The sequence below is a fragment of the Sciurus vulgaris genome, assembly GCF_902686455.1.
Source record: "Sciurus vulgaris genome assembly, chromosome: 13".
Lineage (NCBI taxonomy): Eukaryota > Metazoa > Chordata > Mammalia > Rodentia > Sciuridae > Sciurus > Sciurus vulgaris.
In genome coordinates, this window is record NC_136474.1 from 16,776,799 (window position 1) to 16,799,489 (window position 22,691).

Genomic DNA, 22,691 nt, shown 5'->3' on the forward strand with positions numbered 1-22,691 from the left:
AAACAGTTTTCCCGGATCACTCTACTGAATTAATTTCTTGAATCAGGACAATATTAGTGCAGTTATTTTAATAATGCCTTAAATTCAAAATGAATTCTGATTTCTTCCTAACTCACAAAATATGTTCATATTAGTTTACAAAGCCCCTGAGTTTGGGCAGTGTGAGGCCGTGTGGTTGCACAGATGATGCCCAGGCATTCCCATCCCCTTTCCCTACCAGTGGCCCTGTGACACATCTGACCCGAGAGTGGCCCCAGGTGCCCGCTTGCAGTCTCATCTTCAAATGATCGCCTTTAGCAGAATCCTCACTTAAATCCAGAAAGCAGGAACAAATGGAAGGCCATTGATTTTTGCACCCTGTCGTGGGCTCCCCCACCAGCGCGACATAACACCAGAGCAGCCTTGTGATGACTCTTGGCTTCGCACACAGGTGAAGCCACCCACGGGTTTCCCCCCACATGTAGGGGGTCCTGCAGGAAGTGGGGCCTCTCCTGGCTTGGCTTCCCTCACCTTTCAATGGAATGGGGAGCAGATGACAAAGATGAGGCTCACAGGAACGCAAGGCTAATGCTGTAGGAGGACTGCCCCTCCCCACTCCAAGGAGAGAGCTCGGAGAGCTTGAGGGCGCTGCCAGTAGGACCACCTTTCTCCCCACCCCCGTTCTGCTCAGTGTGTGTTGGGGGGCTCGAACCCAGGGCCTCACCGAAGCTAGGCAAGCGCTCTACCGCTCAACTACATCCCTAGCCCCTCCCACATTTTATAAATTTATCTACCTAATGAGGCAACGTTATCCAAGCCACATCTTGCCCTCTTTGGCATCCCAGTCCCACTGACTGTTTTTTGCCATTCATTCCACAGTGTTAATTTATCTGGGTTTTGTAGTTCCAAATCTTGACCGTGCAGCCCAAAGCACCAGGACCACTACTGCGCCGGCTCCCTGCACAGCGAGGGCCCACCCTGCTCCTCCCCTCTCAATCTCTCACTCTCCTTAAATAGGAGATGGACCACCCTGCCTCATGGCACGGAGCAGTGTTTACATTGCAGTACTCGCTGTGTAATACATCTGGCATTTTTGGGCAAGATTCCTGAGCTAGGGGCCAGAAGCCCTTAAGCAATGATTTAAGAAGAAAAAAAAAAAAAAAAATAATCATGCACATTGACTTAACAAAGCCCATTTCCAGTTCCTTCTGCTCACTGTTCTAGGTTTATATCAATAACTGCAAACTATCTCTGTTGCTGAACTGAGTAAATCTACTCCTTCTTTTCGTTTATTCTAATAATAATAAACAAAGCTTGTGCTGTGATATGGGGACTTGCTTCTCTCTGGCCTGCCTTTCATGGCCAGTGGTGTTATGGGACCCACATGCAGTGTGGACTATTCGGGCCAACTGGCACCTGGGTTTCTGGATCAGAAATAAAGTCCTGCCTCCACACTGTAAATCTCTCCACAACAACCTTGTTATTCATTAGCAGCTACCTGACTGCCCACCACAGAAAGTTTCCTGAACACATGACAACTGTATTTTCTAACTATGCTCCAAACCCCAAATAAAACACAATAGCCATCTCTCTCCTGAAGGGGTTGAGGATGCAACTCTTTACATGTAAAATTCCTGAAGACTTCCCTATGAGTTAAGCAGTTTCTCAATGACAGCATTCTATTGATTTGGAAGGCTAATCATATCTGTCAAACCTAGTTAAAGGGTACATATGTAGGCAAAATCAGGCAATGCAGTGTAAAGGGGTAGGAGCATCCTAAATCCAACTAAAGGGAGAAAAAGAAATTTAAAAATTATGAAGTATTATCATAAAGCACGCAAAGTCAGAGACTGGCGGCAAAGAACAAGGTATGGGAGAGTTATACTTTGATTCTGTGTCTTTAAAGAATGTTCCCACTGGAAGATTCCAAGGAGCTTCCTCCTTCTGAGCAGGCAAAGTCCCCCCCCCCCCCCCCCCCCAAGCAAAGCCTTTGCTCTCTGGAATGTCAACCAAGACCTCTCACGAGGACTGAACATTCAAGGCTTCAGAGTCAGCCAAAATCTGGATAAGGATATCCATCTTCTTCGATCTCTATCCAACTCCATATTCCTACTGGCTTTGGTAGGGGAACCATCCAGCGAAAGACTGAAGGAGGGCGCCTGGGAGGGATGTCAGGGTCTGTTCTACTTAGCAGCTCAGGACACCACGGGACCCACTCTCCCGTTTCATGTGCCACAGTAAGGACAGGCCACCAAGACATATTTCTCATGCCCTCTGGTGGTTTGGTATACACTGAAAGAACTTAATGGTTTCTAAAGTGACCTCCAAAGTCCACAAAGCTGTCAAGCACATTCAGTAGGAGACACACATCTGCTGACAGGAACCCATCAAAGAACCAACTCACTGGGCTGGTCCTGGAACCAACTCAAACCAACGTAAGAAACCCAAGGATGCAAGGGCGGTTCTCCATCAAGTGTCTACTATAGCCGGTTTCAGAAAATAAATTTTCTAATTCCCTCCTGTCAGTTTGTGACTCACCAGACATAAGACCATTTCAGATTCCACACTGGTAAGTCCAGAATCCTCTCACGAGGAAACGCCTGGGCAGTTTAGGAGTGGAGGGGTAGGTAGAAGTAAGGGTGGGAGCAAGAACAGGAAGAAGGAAGGAACCAGAAGAGGTCTGGGGAGCCGATGAGGGGCACAGACACAAAAGCACACAGGTGTCCTGATCCTTAGGGATGTCCTAACTCCCCCCAGAGTATCAAAATAGTGCCCAAATACTGTCCTGCAAAATGGCTTCTGTTAAATCTGACTCCCTTTAAAATAACTATAAAATCTCCCCATATTTGTGTTAAAAGCCAGCAAAACTTGTAGAGCTGAACACATGCCCTGAGCCAATGGGCACACTCTTTAGGGCTCACCTGAGCCCATGGCGGGCATGGGCCACGTGGGGGGCAGCCCCATCAGCAGACCCTTTCCCTGCAGCACTGTGGCCCCCTAACCCCAACATGAGAAGCACAGCAAGGACAGACCAGTCCCAGCTCGCCCCGAGTGGACAGGGCTCTGGGGGTCACGGGCAGGTCAGCTTTGAGGGAGAAATCCAAATGAAACATAAACAGGCCCTGGGCAGACCAGACAGCTCAGGCCGGCCAGCCGGCAGTAATCCGGCCTCAGCTGCAGCGCAGATCTCCATACGCGGCCGGCGGCTCGTACATCTGCAAACTGTCATCTGCTGGAACTTCCAAGCGGCATTATGTGTATCTGAGACACCCTGCGGCCCAACCTGGCCTCTCGACTTCCGGGAGGGTCAACGCAGGTAGCAGGGAGATAGAGGGGCTTCCCAGGGGCTGGTCAGCCACCCGGGTGGGAGGTACCTCAGGCTCAGGTTATGCATCTGCTATTTGATATTTTTAAAGTTAATGATTTTGGGTTTTCAAGCTCCGACTCCAAATATGAAAGGAATAGCACACCTGCTTCTACCTCTGGTGTGCAGCTGCTGCTTGAATCTAATAAACACCTATCTAAATAGTCTTCATTAAAAAAATAATAATGTGCAGGGGTCCAGGGAACACAAGAAAGCTGCATTTCATTGTCTTTCTGTGCCTGTGAAATGTCCTCAGACAGACAGTCCACTGAGCAGAAATGGGGGGTAACCATGGAAGGGCGGCAGTGACAGGGCCCTTCTGCCCCTCTGGTGGAGTCCCTCTCTGCTATCAGTCCCTCGCCTGCCTTGGTCCTGCTCCAGAAGGCACTGCCAGGGTGCAAGAAAGAGACCAGAGCTAACCACGGCTCCCGCTTGGGGAAGCTCTATGAACGCTTTCTAGGAAGTCCCCTTCGTGCTAAAGGCCTCCAGCCTGCTGGGACTAAGTGCAACAAGGTCTTCACCCAAAAGTGGCCACACACCCCACACCAAGCGCTCAAGGACGAAGTGTTCTTTTTCCCATGGCCTTTTTTCCTCTCCTCATAGCAGTTAAAAATTTTAGACAGAATGTCATTCTAAGTAAAGAAAAATTAAAAACTTAAATTCGTAGTACAGTAGTATGACCTGGCAGGAGTCATCAAGGTAAGAGGAGGGATGGCGTGGAGGGTTTCTCCAGATCACAAGCCCTTGCCTTTACCACGACACAGTTGCAGCCCTCGGGCTACCCCGTTTTCCACTTGCACAACATGGATCTTTTACTTGGAATGACTTCTCATCTAAACCACTGCTTCTCAATTGGGGTGATTCTGTACACCCCTCCCCCACTTCCCCAGGATTTCTGGCAACCAAGGGAAACATTTTACTTGATATGGCAGGAGGGTGCTACTGGCATCCAGAGGGTGGAGGCCAGGGATACTGCGGACCATCCTATAGGCAAGGACAGCCCCTCACAGCAGGGAAGGGAGAAGGATCTTAAGGGTCTTCCATAGCCAAGCACCCAACTTGAGTTCAAGAGCACAGAGGCACAGCGCCATCGAGGTACAAACTTGGGAGCACCTACAGACATGGGCATGTATTTTTTCATTGAAAATAATCTCCTAAGAGGCTGGGATGGAGCTCAGTAGCAAAGCGTTTGCCTCGAATTTCCAAGGCCCTGGGTTTAATCTCCAGTTCAAAAAAACCTATTTTTCTTTTTTAAACAACATTTAAACTCACCCTCCCTCAATGCTGGCCTCGAGCCACTAACAGCAAACACCATGGCAATATGGATACGCATCAAGTGGGTACCCTCTGCAGACAAGGAGGCTGGGGCTGGGCAAGCTTTCGGAAAGAACTCAAAGCTCCAAGAGATAAATGAATGTTCATTCTGTCACCAGAGATTCTCAACCACAGACACAGAGAGAGGGAGGCTGGTGTGGGGGGGTCGACATGAAGGGAAATAGATATTAAGGGGGACTAGGAGGATAAAACCGCTAAACAAAAGGAAATGCCAGCAGAGAAAAGGGCAAGATGGAAATACACCCGCTGCCATCTGTGTCCAGGGAAGACACCAGAGGCCAAATATGCTGGCACACACCAAGGGACAAGCCACCACGGCCAGCAGGCAGAGCTGCAGCTCCCAGCCACACCTCCTGTGGAAGGGCCCTGCAGACCTTCCAAGCCCTCCAAGCTCCCACCTCCACCTCAGGGACCCCAGCAAAGGGCCTGAGGTGTGGAGGCCACACCCCTATCCTCTGAGGGCTGTCCCTGATGTTCCCTCTGTAGGGATATCCCCCACTCACCCCACCCCACCCTCCAGTCCCCTACTTCCTCCCTAGGGTCATCTGAGAAGGCGAGAAGGCGTCCCTGGCTGCTCTGCCATCATGGCAACACAGCTCTGCAGATCAACTGCCAGGATGAGTCTGTGGGCCTGCTGGGTGGAGGTCCTGAGGCAGGGTCTGTGGCTTTTCACCGAGCTTCCTCTGCAATGGGTAGGGCCTGGTGCACAGAAGGCACAGCAAACATGTGCAGAGTGTTCCTAGTTTTAAATATCAGTTCATCTCTTTCCCACCTTGCTGCCATTGTCGTGTGTTTTTTTAAGGGCAGATGTCCACTACATCCTTGCACCAATTCTACTTACCATTATTCCACTCACAGGTGAGCTGGCTTTGACATGAATGACTTGCAAATAATATAACCCCAAGACCCAAGCTGGCACCTGACATATAACTGACAGTTTCTTAAAAGGCAATCATTACATGAATATCTTAACAGAACCTGAAAGTTCTTATCACCCATGCATGTGTGTGTGCATATGTGTGGTATATATTGGTTTGCACATTGTGGCTAATGCACTCAAACTATCCTTATCTTCCCCAGCATGTTAAAGCATAAAAACTCAAATCAAAGACATGGCTATCAAGTGGGTCCCTGAACTCGGCTGTTTTAAAAATAGATTTGGGCAGACATGAGAACGCAGCATTGAGCCCATGTGCACACACACACATATACACAAAGACAATTGGATGTCATGTGTGTGCCATTTCTTTGATCACAAGAAAAGTAATCATTTTTTTCCAAACTGTCCCTCAGTATCCCTCTTCCCTTTAAATCTTACCCTTTCTTCTCTTTGGTTGCTTTTTAACCAGGGAAATACACAACCAAATATTCATTTGGTTTATATGTGGAGCAAATACCTAGTTCATGAAAAATCTCATGCCCAGAACCCTTCCTGTTTTAACTAAGAAAGCACCGTGTAAAGACATCTTTGCTGATATTGATAAAGTTTATCCAAAAGACTGAGACCCAAGTGGACCCAAATTTGGGGATGGCACTTAATTTAATTCACTGACCTCCACTGACATCTAGGGCAGCAGGAAATTCTCACTCCTGAGAGCAAATGTTCAAACTATTCTACCAAGTGCTGACATGACCCCCAGCTCATTTGATCACAAGATCTTCTACAGTCACATCTACTTTCAATAGAAATGAACCCTGTGGACCAGCGTGGCAGTCTCTCTGGCTGAGTTCACCTGCATTTATGAAACTTGCTTCTTCTACAGGGGCAGAATCTAGCATGGAATGCACACATGCATGAATGGATGGACGGATGGATGACAGATCAAGGCCAAGGCAGTAAGGGATTAAGTGACTTCAGTCATTAGTAGGTCAAGTGGACAGAAACATGTAGGTAAACCATAGTTTTTCACTTTTAAGATAGGGCAATAACTGTTAGAAATAAAACATATACACTATCGCATGATAAATAATAGCTAAGGAGATAAATAATAGCTACTTTATTCAACTGTAAGGCATGGGAAACATACAATGAATTCCCAGAATGTGGCAGTTGCTCAATAAATGAGTATCAAATATTTGGCCCAAGAACCAAGGAGCCATGCTGAAGTTATCAATGCAGGGGCCGGGGGAGGATAAGTGCTCAGAGGCTGGGGCTAAAGCTCAATGTAGAGCAATTGCCTTGCATGCCCAAGGCCCCACACAACAAACAAAACAAAAAGGAAAAAAAGCAGACTGTGTCTCTAGTGGCTACCTACTACACCAGTTGGCCTTGAAGTGAGCTGGATGACCAAGAAACAGTTCTCTCTACAAATAATACTGTTAAGAAAATCACATAATTTCACATAATCACATAATTTATTAAAGGCCTGTTGAAAACAATCGCTTAAACAACACAAAACCAATTTTCGTCATCGTGGTCAACTGGCAACAAGTAGGTTAGTCCAAAAGGTGCAAAATAAACACAGGCATGAGCCTATGACAGCTCTCTGAGGCCAGCCAATCACAGGCCTTCCCCATTACAGCCCCACCTCAGGAGTCACTGTGCTGGATGCTCTACTATACTCAGGGTGGGTACCCAAGTCCTCCTGACGCTGATAGAGCCAACACTAGGTCCTTCTTCCAGGCCCCTGCTGAGGGTGGTGTGCTCCGTGCTAGAACCCCCTCCTTCCCCTCTCTATCCAGGTACCCTTCCTCACCTCCATAGGAGCTTCTTATCTCCACTTAACTATTAAGACCCATTTCATCTATGAACCCAAACTCAGTGCAAGTACACTCAATAAACTCCTTGCTAGGGACATAATAAGTGCTCACTGAAACCATTCTTTCATCTACCTATGACAAGCACCAAACTGAGGGAAACGACCTAATGGATTCAATCCAAAGTACACTTGTATTAATGACCAAGCTACTTAAGGCAGGAATGTTTTCTGATCTTAATTATTTGAATTATTAATTGTCAGTTCTTAACTAAATACGCCACCATAGGCTTGCAGAAAGTCGCAAGACTAAAATATTCTCTGAAATTAGTCTCCAACACTATCCAGAAAGGGATCACTGAAGCAATTTATGCATAGTAACTCTTCTCTTCCAAATCTTGACTTTGACTAGTCGTGCCCCAGGTATTTTTGTTCTGAAGTATCTGCGCAACTACTTCAATCCTCCACTCCTACCCACTTGGAAGAGAGAGCCCGAGCAATGTTTAAGGGGTTAAAATGTTTCCAGGCAGTATGATTCTTTTCTTTTCAAAAAGATAATTGAGAACCAACATGAAAAGAGAGGAAAAAAATAAATAAAAAGAAAAGAGAAAAAGAAAGAAAGAAAAGAAAAATAAGGGAAAAAAAATTTACAAAGAAAAAGAAACTCCCTACCACCAAAAGAATGTAACCATTTCCGCCTGGGGTTGGGGGGGTATGGATTTTAAATTTACAATTCCTTTTCTAAGGCCGGCGTCAAGAACCTCAAATTGAGGAACATGCATGCACAAAAGCCTGGCAGAACCCCTGGGAGAGCTCCCGGGACCCTCCCTTCCAGCCAGCGTTCTTAAAACACATTTCTTTTTTCTGCCTGCAAAAAGCAGCCTTCGCGCAGAATAATTCCATTTAAAAAGCCCCCACCCGCGAGGAAACATTAATCTACTTTGCAAACATGCGTTCCAGTCTGTGCTTTACTATTTTTTTCAGCTCCTTCCCCCCCACCCCCCTTTTTTTTTGTACCTTGAGACAAATGTTTTTTTCCCCCAGAGTTGAAAGCTGTCCAAAAACAGGACCACACACGCCGCCGCCTCCGCAGGCCCGCGCTGCGCCCGCCCCCCGCCCTCCCCAGCGCGGCGGCCGCGGCCGCCGGGGGCGCGCACACTCCCAGCAGCCGGAGGGGTGGCCTCTCTCTCCACCCCCGCGCCTTTCTCTTTGGACGCGGTGGGTGGGGGCGGGGGAGGGAAGGAAGCCGAGCGGGGGAGCCGGGGCCGCGGAGGCCTTCCCCGGGCCGCGTCTCGGGGCGAGGCCCCGGCGGGCGGCGGCGGTGGCGAGCCCAGGACCCCCGGCCGTGCCGAGTGGTCCGCCCCGCGGAGGGGCCCGCGCCCCCGCCGGCCCGCCCTCGCCACTCTCTCCCACAACACCTAGCAAAGCGCAGCGCCCCGAGTAGATTACAGCGCGGCCTTTGTCGGGCGGGCCTGGCTCCCGGCCAGGCGCCCAAACAATAAACAATTCCCCCTGGTGCGGGCAGGGGGTTTCGCCGGCCACAGCGAGGCTCTAGGTGTGTGCTGGCAAATATCTTCATCAGTGGGAAGGGAGGGAAGGGACTGGGCCCGGGGAGGGACGGGCGGGCGCAGCGCCGGGCGCTGGTCGCTTACCTTCCACCCACAGCTCCTCCACGTTGGTCTCGAGATTAGCTGCCTTTAATCCCACTGCGAAGGCCCCGAATATGAGGAGGCCCACAACCAAGAACTTGCCGCAGTTTTTTTGAATGTAACAACCCAGTTTAAATAAGAGTCTCTGAAACTTCGCTCTCAGCCACAGCGGCGCTTTCCGGCCAGTAGCCTTCCCCTGGGGATGAAGCAGAAGGGAGGAGTGAACGCCGGGGGAGTCGCGGTCCGCGCGCCCACGCCCGCTCGCGCGCACCCGTCCCGGGATCCCCGGACAGCAGTGGGGGGCCCGGGTAGCCGCAGCGCAGGGACTCTCCCTCTGGGCTGGAACCCAGGCTCGAGGCAGCGCGAGAGGCGTGTGTATTTGGGGGGGGGGGGGGGTTCATAAATCAAAGTCAGGCTGCAGTGTGAGAGATGCACCTTGGGGACTGCAGGGGCGCCCCCACGCGTGGCCTGCACAGCTTCCTGGAGTGTGACTTGGGGCGCTGGGGATAGGGACGGCGACACAGAACGGCAGGCCAAAGCAACGAGACGAACCACTCGACACAGGCGATAGATATTCACCCCCGACACGGGGAGGGGCTGCGTAATCCCAGCGACTGAGCCCAGCACTTAACCAGCACAACACGTCCCCCTTTCCCATAAATCCTGCACCACCCATCACCCCTCGGGGTGCCCGGGTGAGGACCCGTGCAGGGACCGAACGCTCTTTCGGAACAATATATTGCGAGTCCCCCCATCTGGACCCCCGTCTGGAGTGGTATTAAGTGGGCATCCACGTGGTGAGCGCGGCCGCGGGCGCTCACTCCCACCGCTTCCACAGCTTTGGAAGACGCCGTGTGAGCCGAATTAGGAAGTGGGGCAGCCATCTGCAACTTACGACAATATTTGTGATCGGAAGAGGGCAGCCACATGGATCTTTCCCTCCACTCCCTTCCCTTCGGGGTAAACGTTAAAAAACAGCCGAGTGCACGGGGCAAGGGCCCAGGCCGGCGCAGGCGGGGGTCCTGGCTGGGCACAGGCTGCTCCCGGCGGCGGCGCTGCCCCGGTGCTGGCCGCGGCCCCGGCGGGCCCCCGTCTGGGTGCTCGCCTTCCCCGGATTCCACACATTTCAGCGAGCCTCGTAAACACAATGAACCCGACCGCTTTGCAGACCCACACCGCGGATTTAAGGTGGCAATTTGTTTACAACTTTCCCTCTCCCCGTCAGGTTCTGAGGAGAAGCGGCTCAAAAAATGGGAAAGAAGAGGGGGGATGTCCTCTTCCGAGGATAATTTTTAAGGGAGCAGAGATTTCATGCTCAACAAAAGTAAAACCGGCTGCCAAAAAAGGAAACCACCTTTATTTCGGCTCCCTCCCCCCTTCCTCTCTCCGCCTCTCTCTACTCCGCCTCCCCCTCCAAGATGTTAAGAAATGTGGCAGCGTTACAGGGTTTTGGGCTGCAAATAGGGGCAGGGGTGCAGGAGGGAGCTCCTGGGCAAGGGGCACGGGGCAGGGCAGTGCCGCGGGCGCCCTCGAGGTGGGCCACTGGACAGCTTTCCAATGCTCCGGAAAAGGCACGCCAGGGAGGGCGTGCGTACACACACACACACACACACACACACACACACACACACACCTCCACCCCCTGCGGACCTCAGACAGCCCTTTCCTCCCAGGACCGGAGGGAGGGTTTGAATTTTTCAATCCCCACTTGTCTGCTGCTTTTCCTGGAGGGGTGTGTGTATGTGTGAGTGTGTGTGTGTGTGTGTGTGTGTGTGTGTGTGTGTGAGAGAGAGAGAGAGAGAGAGAGAGAGAGAGTGTGAGAGTGTGTGAGTGGCGGGGCGATCCCAAAGAGGAAGAGGAGGGAGGAAAGAGTGGGAGGAGAAGAGAGGAAAGAGTCTGAAATGCACCTTGGAAATCTGCTCCAGAGCGAAGGCGGCGTCGCAGTAGCTGGGCCGGTGCAGATAGTCCCGGTCCGACGCGGCCGCGCGGCGCAGCCCCCCGGTCCGTCTGCGCCTCCCGCCGCCGGCCGTCCGGCCCAGGGCCCCGCTGCAGCCGCCGCCGCCGTCCTGGGGCTCGGCGGTGTTACCAGCCGAGGCCATGTTGCCGTTGCCGCCGCCGCCACGGGGACCGAGGCTTCCCGGGCGGCCCGGCGCGCTGCTGCTGCCGCCGCTGCGGAGTCCCGGCGCACTTGGGCGCTCGGCTCGCGAGGACGCTGCTGGCCGCCGGCTGCTCGGGCTTCGGCTCCGGCTGACAGACCTGCTGCTGCTGCTGCCGCTGCTTCTGCTCACACGGCGGGCGCTGCTGGCGCTGCGGCCGCGGCCGCTGCCGGGGAGTCAGACCCTGCGCCTTCCATTGCCACATTGCGCGGGGGTCCCGAGGTCTCTGCGGCCGCCGCTGCCCACATCCAGTTCGCGGGAGGGCGAGAGCCGGCGCGCGGAGCGAGCCTGTCCTTCGGGCGCTTCCACGGCGCTCTTCGCGGTCCCCGACTCCCCCTACCCGCCCCCCGCCCGGCGCCGCGACCCCTTCAGTGCAGAAAGCGCCAGTAAATCCCTGCCGCTCCCGCCGGCCGCGCTGGCTCCCTCGGCGCCTCGCGAGTCGCCCGAGCAGCCGCGGAGGGCAAGCGCAGAGCCGCCGCCGCCGAGGGGTCGGAGGGTGCCCGGCGGGTCTCAGCGCTGCCGGGCCCGGGCAGCCGCCGCTGCCGCTGCTCCCGTGGCTGCTGCTGCTGGCGGTGGCGGCTCCTGAAGCTGCTGCTCGGGCTTTGGCTGCTGGGTTCGCGGTGGCTGCTCGGTCCCGGACTTTGCTTTCTGGTACTCCACGCCGACCCGCTGGACCATTCTGCCCCCGCGCAGCGCGCCTCTCTCACTCCCGGGACCTGGGGACTCCGCTCTGTGTGTGTGCAGCGGGCAGCGGCCGCAGCAGCTCCTTGATTCAATAGATGAGATGGAAGAAGAAAAAAAAGAACTCTCTCCATTTGGAGAAAGAGGAGGAGGAGGGGAGGGGGTGGAGGGGGAGAGAGCGAGCGAAAGAGAAAAAGGCTGGAGCTCCCGCCCCCGGGGCTGTCAGATGGCTTGGGTTTCTGCGACGCGATTGGCTCGCGGAGGGCAGAAATTACTCAGCAAACATGACTATTATTAGCTGCTTAGCAACAGCTCACCAAAGTAGAGAGACCACCCAGGTAGGCAACCCCAGTGTGTGCATCCCCGGCTTCGGGGGGAGCCTCCGAGAGCGCCAACCTTCTCGCATGCAATACTTCCATTAAGGAATGCTCCCCCCTCCTTTCTTTCTTATTCCTTTTCTTTTCAACAGTGTCTTCTTTTTGTGAGTCGCCTTTTGCGCGCACACACACGCGCGCGCGCACACACGAGCATTTGCCTCGCGATAGACACGGGGGGATATGTAATATTTTTTTAAGCGCTTAAACAATTTCTGAAATTCCTCAAAGAAAACCCTTTCAGAGGCACCTTGGCCTCAAGCTGTAGAAAATACTGGGAGGTCCGGCTTGAATTCCCAGGCCTGCACCAATAATGACAGGGTGGTGGATAGTGCGCCAGTGTGTGCCAGATTTTTTTTTTTTTCCTCCTCTTTTCTTTTATAACTAAAGGCAAGACTTAGGCTCTCGCAGGGAACAACGCCTCGCATTAAGATAAACAAAATGGAAAGTTAAAGAGGAAAGTAAGAACGTTGAGAAAAGCCACCCTTTAAAAAAATCCGTCTCGCCCCCCTTCCCCCCAGAAAGACCCCACGGCAACACAGTGCTGGCTTGAAGGAGTCAGTGTTCTAGAAACGTGGAATCCAGACACTGAAAGTCTCGTGGAAGCAGAAGAGTTTTAATTTGAATCTTTAATGTGACATTAGTGAAAGAAACAACAGAATCCTTTTAACAACCCAGATAAATGGAATGTTTCCTTGAGGGAAAAAAAAAAAAACAAAAAAAAACCTCCTGATTATTTTGGGTTTGTATGAGCACATTATATTAACCGCGTCCTTATAAAAAGTTTTAAGCTTTTTTTTTTTTTTACAAAAGTCGGTATGCATCCTGTTATATTTAATAGTAGCGTGACGTAAGGGAGAATAAAGGCTTTGATGTTAGATTCATTCGAAACAAATTGTGCGCGGATAGCAAGAATTAGTCCCGAAACCGCGTCTAGTGTCACCAAGACATGCCGGGGACTCGTTTTCCATTGAGGAAAAAAAACACGCGCGGCCTCTCGGATTGGGTCCTGGGGTCAGAGAGAAATTAAACTGTCTACACAGCTACGTTCTTTATTTCAGGGAGGAAAAAAAATTTTTTTTAAAGAGTGGAATGTGTTTTTCTTACGTTTTCAAATTAAGTTCCTCCCTGAAGTAGGCACCAGAACCACAAACCCACGATTGTCTCATTTTAGTATTTATTTTTTCTTTATTTTCCTTTGCGGAGTTGAACTGTAGAGGGACCCGCGGTAGCGAGAAGCCGCCTGGAGCCGTGAAATGGGGCAGTGTGGCTTTAAGATGCACACGGTCTGTGTTCATTGAAAAAAAAAGAAGAAAGAAAGGAAAGAAAGAAACCCAGATGGAGGGAAAGGGGGAGGAGCGGGGGAGAAGGCGGAGCCCGGGAGACCACGTGACCCAGGGCCAAGCTGCCCGTGCGCGCGCGCGTGTCCCGGTGCGTCCGCATGCGCGCGCCGGGCTCCAGGACTCGCTGCGCCCGCGCGGCCCAGGCCGAGCAGGTAGGAAGGTCGGTGCGCTGGGCCCGCGGCGGGCGGCCTCCTAGTTTTCCGCGCGGCCTCCGGGAGCCCGAGCGAGGCGCGCGCCCCGCCGGCGCAGACGGACGTGCCGGACGCGCCGTAGTACATTCCTGAAGGCGGACCGGCCCCCTCACGTTGCCCAATGCCCGCGCGGCCTCCAGCCGCCGGCCAATGGCTGCGCGCACGGGGCCTGCCCATTCAGCCGCCCCGCGCCGCCGCTCGGGCCCGCTAGGGGCTGCGGCGGGGCGCGCCGGCCACCGGGGCGGTGCACGCGGCTCCCGCAGGGGTCCGGTCCGGCAGCCCTCCCCGCAGCCGCCTGCCTCTGGGGTTCCCGATCCCTGCCTCTTTCCCTTCGCTCTTTCAGCTCCCTTTCCCCTGCTTTCTCTTCCTCCTCCACATCCTCCCTCCCTGGCTGGCCTCGCCACCTTCCCTCTGGCTTTTCCTTCTTCCTGGTTTTATTGGGAGGCCTTGCTCCCGGAACTCCGAGCCGGCAAAACGTATGTGGCGCCGGGAGAGGAGAGACAAAGGGTGTACAAGCATTTGGGGGTGTTCTCGGGATCAGGAGGAGGACCCTAGTGCCCGGCCAGCGCGGAAATTCAAAACTCATAACTCCTAAGAAGCACGTGATTTTTGTGAGCGGCTCTGCTAAGAGCTGCTAAAATCCATTAGGAAAGTCAAGCGTGATGCAATGAAATGGCACTACTTTAATAAACAAGAACGCGGGAAAACTGGGCTCGATACGTAGCTAGTTTAACCTTGGAGTAAAATCCTGGTCTTTATTATGTTTGATAAATAGAATAAAGCAGGAAAAGTGGTTTGTTAGCTCTTGCTGAGCTGTTCTGCAGACACTTCAGGCCAAGCCATTTCGTGCTTGCTGCTGGAAGTTGTTTTTAAGACTTGGAGGGTGGCTTTGCCTAGTTTTATATGTCAGCCTGTTTTTATGTTTGAGGCTTGCTGACCATAGACACGTCGTGAGTTTCTTTTTCAACTTTCAGTATTAGCTCCTCTCCTCTCAATCATTTACTTATAGGATTTTCACTATAGCTGCTTGGATTCTGGAATTCTAGAATGAAATGATAGGCTATGGAAACGTAATAGCTCTGTATTACTCTGTACGCAGCTGCATATCCCCTGGAACCGGCTGCTGCTATGTATGCACCATTTCAATGGCAAAGGCTCTTCCACTTGGGCTCATTTCCCTCAGTTTGACTTAATTCCTAAATGTTTTGAACATTGATCCCCGAGGTTTTCAGCGTCTTGAGCCCCTCGCCTGCTGTTTGATAGGTTAACTTTTCAGCATCTCAGACAATGGTCCCTGCCTATAAACTCTACCCATTGGTTCCAGGACGCAATCCCCAGCCTCGCTCTAACAAGCGCTATCTTAATCTCCCTACCCCCCACCCGCCGCTTCCCCTGTGGTCTGCTTTTTTCATACACAGAGATGAATTACTTTGAGGATCTAATTGGCCTTGTTTCTGTAACGTTTTAAGAAAGGGAAGAGGAGCCAGTGTAAAAGCCTGCTCGACTTGGGTGGTCAGGGCTGAGGCTGCCCCCAATTTGCCTCATTGCTGATGCATGCGAGTGCCACATTCCCAGCGATAATGTTGCTCCTAATCAATCTGCCCTTATTTACATTTGTAAGCATTGTCGGCTTTAATATGCATGCCCAGTGTGGGGGACCGCTGCGCCACACCGGGTTTGTTAACCTCCAACTAACCACAAGGATTCCACAGACCTGAGATGAGGCCCATTGGAGGAGCCAGCCTGCTAAGGTGTCTGCTGGAAACACAGTCCCTTTAATGGCCTTTCTGCCTGGAGGCTCCTCCTGGAAGAGTTACCAAATAAGTGAGAGCTTAGGGCCTTATCAACCAGCAGAAGTTGCTAGCCTCTGTGAAGCAACAGCCAAGTGTTCCATCTCCCTTTTCAAGGAAAGTTCATGTCAATTAATAAATTGTCATTTTTGTCTCCCTGTCAGGACCCAAGACTTCTCACCGGTGTCTGTAGTTTTCAAAACAGATTCTTTCAACTTGGAATTCTCATATCCCCACCGTTCTCTGTTCCAGTGCTTCAAATAGCCCTGGCCATGCCACACACATCTCAAAAATGACATCTGATCATCCAAATGAGAAGATGACACTGAAATAAAACATCTGCCCTTGGTGTTGGGATGGTCCAACGATAAGCAATCATGGGAGCCAGACTTGGTGGAGTTGAGAAGCCACAGTGAGAATTGACTTCCCACTGTTTTCTCGGATCAGATCAAATGAGACTTTAAAATCCAATGTAATTTAGCTAATTTCTGTAGAGTATAAATGAAGGGGTAAATTATTCCAGTACTTTATATTCACCCCTTTATTCATTTATGCTCAAGGGCCAGTTATAATTTTGTCCACTGAGTTTCAAACTCTATACCAGAAATCTAAAGAATTACAAACATGACCCTAAACCCTACAGTATCCTTGTGAAGGTTGGAGAGAGGAACTGGGGACTTGATGTAATAATCTATCTGTGGGTGGGGAGTCCAGGATATGGGATATGAGTGTGGGCCAGCTCTTGAGCAGTTCAGAGCAGGTACCTGGGAGAAGAGTTGAGTCTTGACTCAGTTCAAGCCAGTGTGCCACCATCCACCACAGTTTCTTGGCTCCCTAAGAATGCCTTGTTATTTTTGCACTGGCAGCTTTTGTATTTACTTAAAGGAGATGGTTAAAAATGAGTCTAAATGGTTTCAGCGAGGAGGGGGGAAGAAATCCAGAGGCCACAAAATGTAAAACCACTGGGCTGGCCTCCCTACCCTCCTCCCCTCCACCTCCAGTTTCCTGCCCTTATTGCTCTCCCCTCCCCAGGCTGGAGGAATGGGAGCTGTTCTAGCCAACTTGTCAAAATAATGCTGCTAATTACCCCTGATCTCCTTTAATGGGAAGCTGCTCCCAACTCCACAAAGGAGTAAATGAGAGGTCTACAGCACAAACCCAGGAGCACTGGCATTTTTTGAGCTTACAGTGAGCTGCGGGTAGGGAGGGCTGCAGAGGGAAGATCTCTGAGAAGGTCTCAGAAACACCCCCGTTCATTACTCCTGGTTTAAATACTAGCTTGAAAAGGGAGTGAGACTTTATGCAATGCCAGAAGCTATTGGTATTCTCTTGCTAAGAATGTCATCAATTGCACAGAGAATAGTCAAAACTCTCAATCAACTTGAAAGAAAACATAGCATTGACCCTGGTATTGACCCCGCCCCCCACTCCCAAATATCTTCTTAGCTACATTGCTTTACTCTAATGGATAAAGATGTATTCTTGGAACAGCCAGAGTATGAACATTTCCCCCATCCCCCACCTCATCTCTGTTTTTCTCTATATCTATATCAAGCTTGGCATTTGGCAGAAGGCACACCATTCATTTCAATGATCTCTACCATTGGGTCTTGCATGAAAAAGAAGCTGAGCAACATGATCCCTTTGACCTACTTCTGGAGCAACAAATTTATTAGAGATATAGGCATGAGAAATGAAAGGGAAGTAAAACAATTCCAGCTTATTGTGTGTCTTTCTTTCATACTGCTAATCCGGTTTACACATCACGCCTACACGTCTCAATAGGGCATTATACACTGTGGCAGAGGCTGGAGAAAATAAAAGGTGTGTGTGTGTGTGTGTGTGTGTGTGTGTGTGTGTGTGTAAGAGAGATATGAAGATAAAAACCGGGAAGATTTTAATCCATATTGATTTACCTCTTCAATTTTTCCGTCTATAGAAAATTGAAGATAATTTGTAAAAACAGTCTCTTTTTTCAGAAAAATAATTTCAAATGATGCTAACCCCTATTCAAATAGCTTGTCAGATCATGACTAGATTATAACCAGAAATTAGATACCTCTCTCACAGTGAGTTTGAAATGACTGAGATTGAGAATGGGCATATTAAGATGGTGGGGCCTATGGGTGGGTGTCCACCTTGATTCAACATTTTAATTTTAAAAGATCACGGACTCAAAGACACTTTCCAGCCTGGTACAAGGACAATGGGTGACAACTGGAACACACACACAACTGAAAGCCCCTGGTTTTACAACATGGGGACAGGATCACCTGAGGCAACAATTTATCCCGAGGTACCACCCAGAAACAAAAAGTTACAGTAACAAAGGATGACACCAAAAACCATTGTCTTTCTCTGTGGAGGCAGTTAATTGCATGTTGAACTACTGAAGCCAAAAAAAAAAAAAAAAAAAAAAAAAAAAAATCCGAACACAAACACAGAATGCTGAAAAAGGACTATTGTAGTAGTTCAAGACCTCAGTGATCCAATTATTAAATATTTACAGCCGCCTATTGTGGGTCTTTATTATTTATGTCTAGTTCTTTTGTATTTCTCCTCCCCAGGGTGTAAGGAAGGAGGAAAAGAGGAAGATGGTCGTCTCTTCCAGGTCCAGGAAAACAGAGGTCTCTGGGTATCTTCCATATGGTTCTTCTTGGATGACAGAAAATGAGATCAGAAAACTTTGGGCTTAACGTTCATCCACATACTACACTTCATTTTAAACATGAACTTAAATGTGTTGAGGCATGGCACATGTCTCCCAGAGGCAAAGCCTCTGGAGTCCCGGTGGTGGTAGTGTTCGGACCAGCTCTGAGAGGATGTGGGCTCCCCTGAGGCCACCCTCAGCACTGGGATACCCGCCCACCTCTTTAATGGGTGGCAAGCCCCAGACAGCCCGAATCCGTGGGCGCAGGAGTCAACACATACCTCTTCTCCACCCGTGGCCCTTGTGAACTCAAAGCGCCCCTTTGGGCCCTTTTCCCATCAACGGTGACCGGGAGGTGGGTGTTGGAACCCCAGAATTTTGGGAGGGTGCTTCTGTCCAGCCCTAGGTGCGGGTGCGAGAGCGTGCGCCGGTCCCCGGCAGCTGCTCGGGCCGAGCTCCGCCGAGCGGAGAGAACTGCGCGCGCTCCCTCTGCGCCCCCTGCCCTCCCCCCCGGCGCTGTCACTCTCTCCGCACCAGCCCTTCCATCACCAGCTCTGCCTCCACTTGCGAGTCGGTAGCCACCACCAGACTGATGAGCGGAAGCCAAGGTGGCGACCCTTTCAAGCGTGAAAATGGGATCCCGGCGACCCCCTCCGTGGGAATTCCCCCCGGAGCCGTTCCCCGGCCCGGGCCCTGCGCGCCAGCCCCTCCCCGCCCCGCGGGGCCGGCCTCGGGGGCGGGGGCCCGGGCGCGCGAGCCAGCGTGGAGTCGCGGGACAGGCGCTCCCGCGCCCGGCGGCGCAGCCCACCCAGCCCCACCGCCGCGGCGCTGCGAGCGACCCGCCCCTCCCGCCCCTCCCGCCTGTCCCGCCCGGCGCTCGGGGCTCGCTCCTCCGTCCGCTGCGCAGGGCGCCCCGCGCCGCCGGGCACCGTGCAGGACGCGCGAGGGCGCGGGCGAGGTGGCGGCGGCGGGCGCCGCGCGGGCTGCACTCACCATAGCCGGCCGTCAAGCCCTGCCGGAGCGCGGTGCCGATGGCGCGGACGCTGGGCTGGGAGCTCACATCAATCGCTCGGTCCTGCCCCCCTCGCGCGTCCTCCGCGCCACCGTCTCTCCAGTCTCCCGTCGTTCCCCCTTGCCTTGGCGCTGCGGGTCTCTTTGTCTCCCCTGTCGTCGTCTTTTTCTGCGTCTTCGTCCTCGTCCTCTCCTCCTCCTCCTCCTCCGTCTTTACAAAAGGAACGGAAAGTGTAAAATCCCCGGCGCGCGGGGCCGCCGGAGGCTTTCGGCGGAGTGCAGCGCGGACTCACAATTACAAGCCTGTTTCTATTAAGCAGTTCCATGGCCCTCGGCGTGGGTGGTCCGCCGCGCCATAGGCAGGACCTGTCAGGGTCACGTGACGGATCCGAAAACTTTACCCCTTTACAATAAACTCAAGGAAAGCAAAGTAAACTCGAGGAACGTGCTATCAGCACAGCCCTCCTGGGTAAACAGGCGCTCCCCTCCCCGCCTTCCTGGGAGGCGCCCGGCCAGCGAGCCCGGCGAGCCCCGGCCGCCCCTCCCGCCTCGCCGCCCTGCCCGCGGGGCCCGCGGTGCTGGGGGTCCCCGTCGCCCTCCCCTCCTCGCGCCCCCCGCCGCCACATTATTTGCTAACATTCGGCCGTCCTGCCAGGACCCTGGCGGGGAGGGGGTGCAGGGGGAGCGTGGAAGCTCCGCTCAGCATCCCCGGCAGGCCGGGAAGCGGGGGGCGCCGCGAGGACTGCAGAAGAACACCAGCTTTCATGGGCTCGGTTCTCAAAGCCCTTGCCTGCGCGCATTCCCACGGAAGCGCTGAGAAGCTGGGAGCCTTCTAGTTGACAGGCCCGCAGGGAGGCAGGGAGCCCAGGAAGCCGGGCACAGAACCAGAGGTTTCCCGGGGATATGTTCGCCACGACAAGACGTATGTGGATTCGTGTCATTTCTGCCGGACGTCCCCGGGAAGCCGCCCCTTCTGAAGAGACCAAGGTGGAGTCGCTTGGAAACCAAGATTGGTAGCTGGCTGAGGAATCCCTAATTGATATTTGCCTCCTTTCCCTTCCAATTACTGTGGTTTTTGGGGTATGCCACCCAAATGCTCCCACCCACGCTGCCTCCTCATACGAGGCGGGCCCGGGCGCTTGGGTTAGAGGGGCTGGGGGCGGGGGGGTCCTGCTGAGAACGTTCTGGGCCTGTCGCCCTGTAGGGCAACGCCCTATTCGCGAAAGACCCTGCTTCCTTTCTCTGCTCAACCCTGGGTGGGGAGACTCTCACACCTAGCTGAGATGTACTGTTTCCAGAGGACGACGTTATGAATCAAGAGGAACTACGGATACAAGGGCAAGAGGGACAAAGTGAGAACATCTGCTGAGACGTCAGGAGTTAACTACCTGGTCCTCCAGCGAAGCCAACCCCCACCCCCAGCGCAGCCTAGGGCAGCTCCAGCCTCCAGCCAGCTTCACTCACCCGCTTCTAGGCTGGCACTGGGATTAGGTGGAGGGGGACATGCCCAAGCCCATGTGTTATTAAATAATAATAATCTTAGGAGTTACAATTTAACCCCTCCCCCCAGGATGATGTATCATTCTTTAATAGGGTCATTTGAGTTTCCAGAATGTGTGTGCTTGAGACGCATTAAGTAATTAAGCATTGGAATGCTGGGCAGACCTGTGAATTAGGCTGGTTCAGAAAGTGTTTCCTATCAATTGACTTCAGTCAAAAATGGACCCGAATGGACTCTTGGAACATGGATCCCAAGAGTCAAACAAACAAAACAAAACAAAACCCCCCAAACCTCCCAAGGGTCCTATTTTGTTTTGTTTTGTTTATGGTACTGGGGATAGGACCCAGGGCCTCACACTGAAGAATGCCCAGCATACTACTGAGCTATATCCTCAGCTCCCCCCACTCTTTTTAAATCTTACTTTGAGGCAGGATCATCCTGTTTCCCTGGTTGGCCTCTAACTTGTGGTCCTCCTGCCTCAGCCTCTCAGTTAGCTGAAATTATAAGCGTAGGCCACTATACTGGGACCTATTCATCTTTAATGTGGGTGGATGAAGAACTACATCTCCAAATAGAGTGGTCTAGAATGTCAAAGTGAAAGGGGATAAGAAAGAAGAGAACACCTGAGCAAAGGCATTTGTATGGCCCACAATATGAAGTCACTGGGTCTCCCGCAAAGCTTGTGGAGTTGACTTTCTCTAGTTAAAACGAAGACCCTGTGCAACTATGCTTGGCCACATGCTCTTTTGGACTTTGGCCAAGGCTGATAAAAAATCCAGAATGGACATTGGTTTGGGAGGACCTGAATCTTTAGCAATTTGTGGAGTGACAGGGACTTCTTTGTGAACTCAAAATTACAAATGCAGAATTAGGTACAGGGCCTTGGAAGAGGCTGGAAAGTGAGGGAAGCTTCGGGAGCTTCCAACTGTCCCCTCCTGGACAGTGCATGGAGGGCGTGGAACTACCCAGTCCCCCTGGTTGTATGGGTCAGGACTGCCAGTGTTCATACTGCAGTCCAAGGCTTTACCAGGGGGGCCGAGTGGTTTGAGAGTTAAATACTTGAAATTGAGAAAGGGCTGCTGGTGAGGCAGGGAGTACAGACCTTAGGTGTTGGGAAGAAGGGGACCACACTGGAGATGCTCTCTCCCAGGAGTGATCTGTCCTTTGCCTTGTTTTGAAATCAGTCTTTGCAAATGATGTCAGAGCTTCTCTTCTCCACTCTGGGATGCTAGACATGTGACATCGTCAAGTTGGTGACAGGCATTCTGGAGAGTAAGGCAACCCACCTCTGTGTTACTCTCTGGTGTTTGTCTAGGACTCTCCACCAGGGTGGTCTCACTCATCAAATGGCTGCTTCTGTCCTCTAATGTTGCTTAGGCCTCATCCCTTCTTGCAGAGCCAGATCCAGGGCTGCCTAATGGAACAACCCATTTGGCATGGAGGTGTTAATGACTGACAAGGCTACCAGACAGCCAGCTCAACTCTCAAATGGGGCCTGTCCCAGCTGATAAGCCCATTGGCTTCCGTGCGTTAATAATGGCTAATGCGGCTACTAGACAACATTTCTGCCAGTTAACTTGGACTTTTAGAGTCATACCCAGAGGAATAATTCCTATGGAGATTTCAGGGTAGGAGCAGATGGAGATTTGGGAGGCACTGGAGGAGAGGTCAAAAGAAAGACTCCGGCTAGTCCCAGAACAGATCACATAGACATGATCAATTCTCTGGAGGGGCAAGAGCATCCCTGGCTCTGCCTGTCTTTCGCTGCTATTCGAGAGAGTGCTTGCCTTGTAACACTCACACTCTTACACACACACTCTCAGGCCCCCATGCTCACACCCAGCATTCAGCTTGAGCCCCCCTTCTCTGGCTCCCACTTAAAGTGGGTACCTTAATATATTCACTCATTCCCTCCCCCACAAACCTCCAGCAACTGGAAGGCTTTCAAGTGAATAGTCGGTGACTCTAAGG

General features: G+C 52.2%; 1 protein-coding gene across 5 annotated transcripts in view; it reads right to left on the bottom strand.

Annotated features, from left to right (window-relative positions):
• Window positions 1-19,979, bottom strand: part of PTCH1 (patched 1) — a 67,996-nt gene extending 48,017 nt beyond the window's left edge. Inside the window, exons 1-3 of one of the 5 annotated variants that reach the window (XM_079108821.1) lie at window positions 19,857-19,979; window positions 19,202-19,430; window positions 9,027-9,219 (exon numbers count right to left, since the gene is read on the bottom strand). In XM_079108821.1, coding sequence (XP_078964947.1) covers window positions 9,027-9,219; window positions 19,202-19,204 — 196 coding nt within the window. In that variant the 5' untranslated portion in view covers window positions 19,205-19,430; window positions 19,857-19,979. Of the gene's footprint in view, window positions 1-9,026; window positions 9,220-9,458; window positions 9,609-9,726; window positions 9,891-9,918; window positions 10,366-10,930; window positions 11,356-19,201; window positions 19,431-19,856 lie in introns of those variants that run through there. The other 4 variants (XM_079108822.1, XM_079108823.1, XM_079108824.1 and 1 more) reach the window with 4 other exon arrangements.
• Between the last annotated feature and the right edge of the window lie 2,712 nt (window positions 19,980-22,691).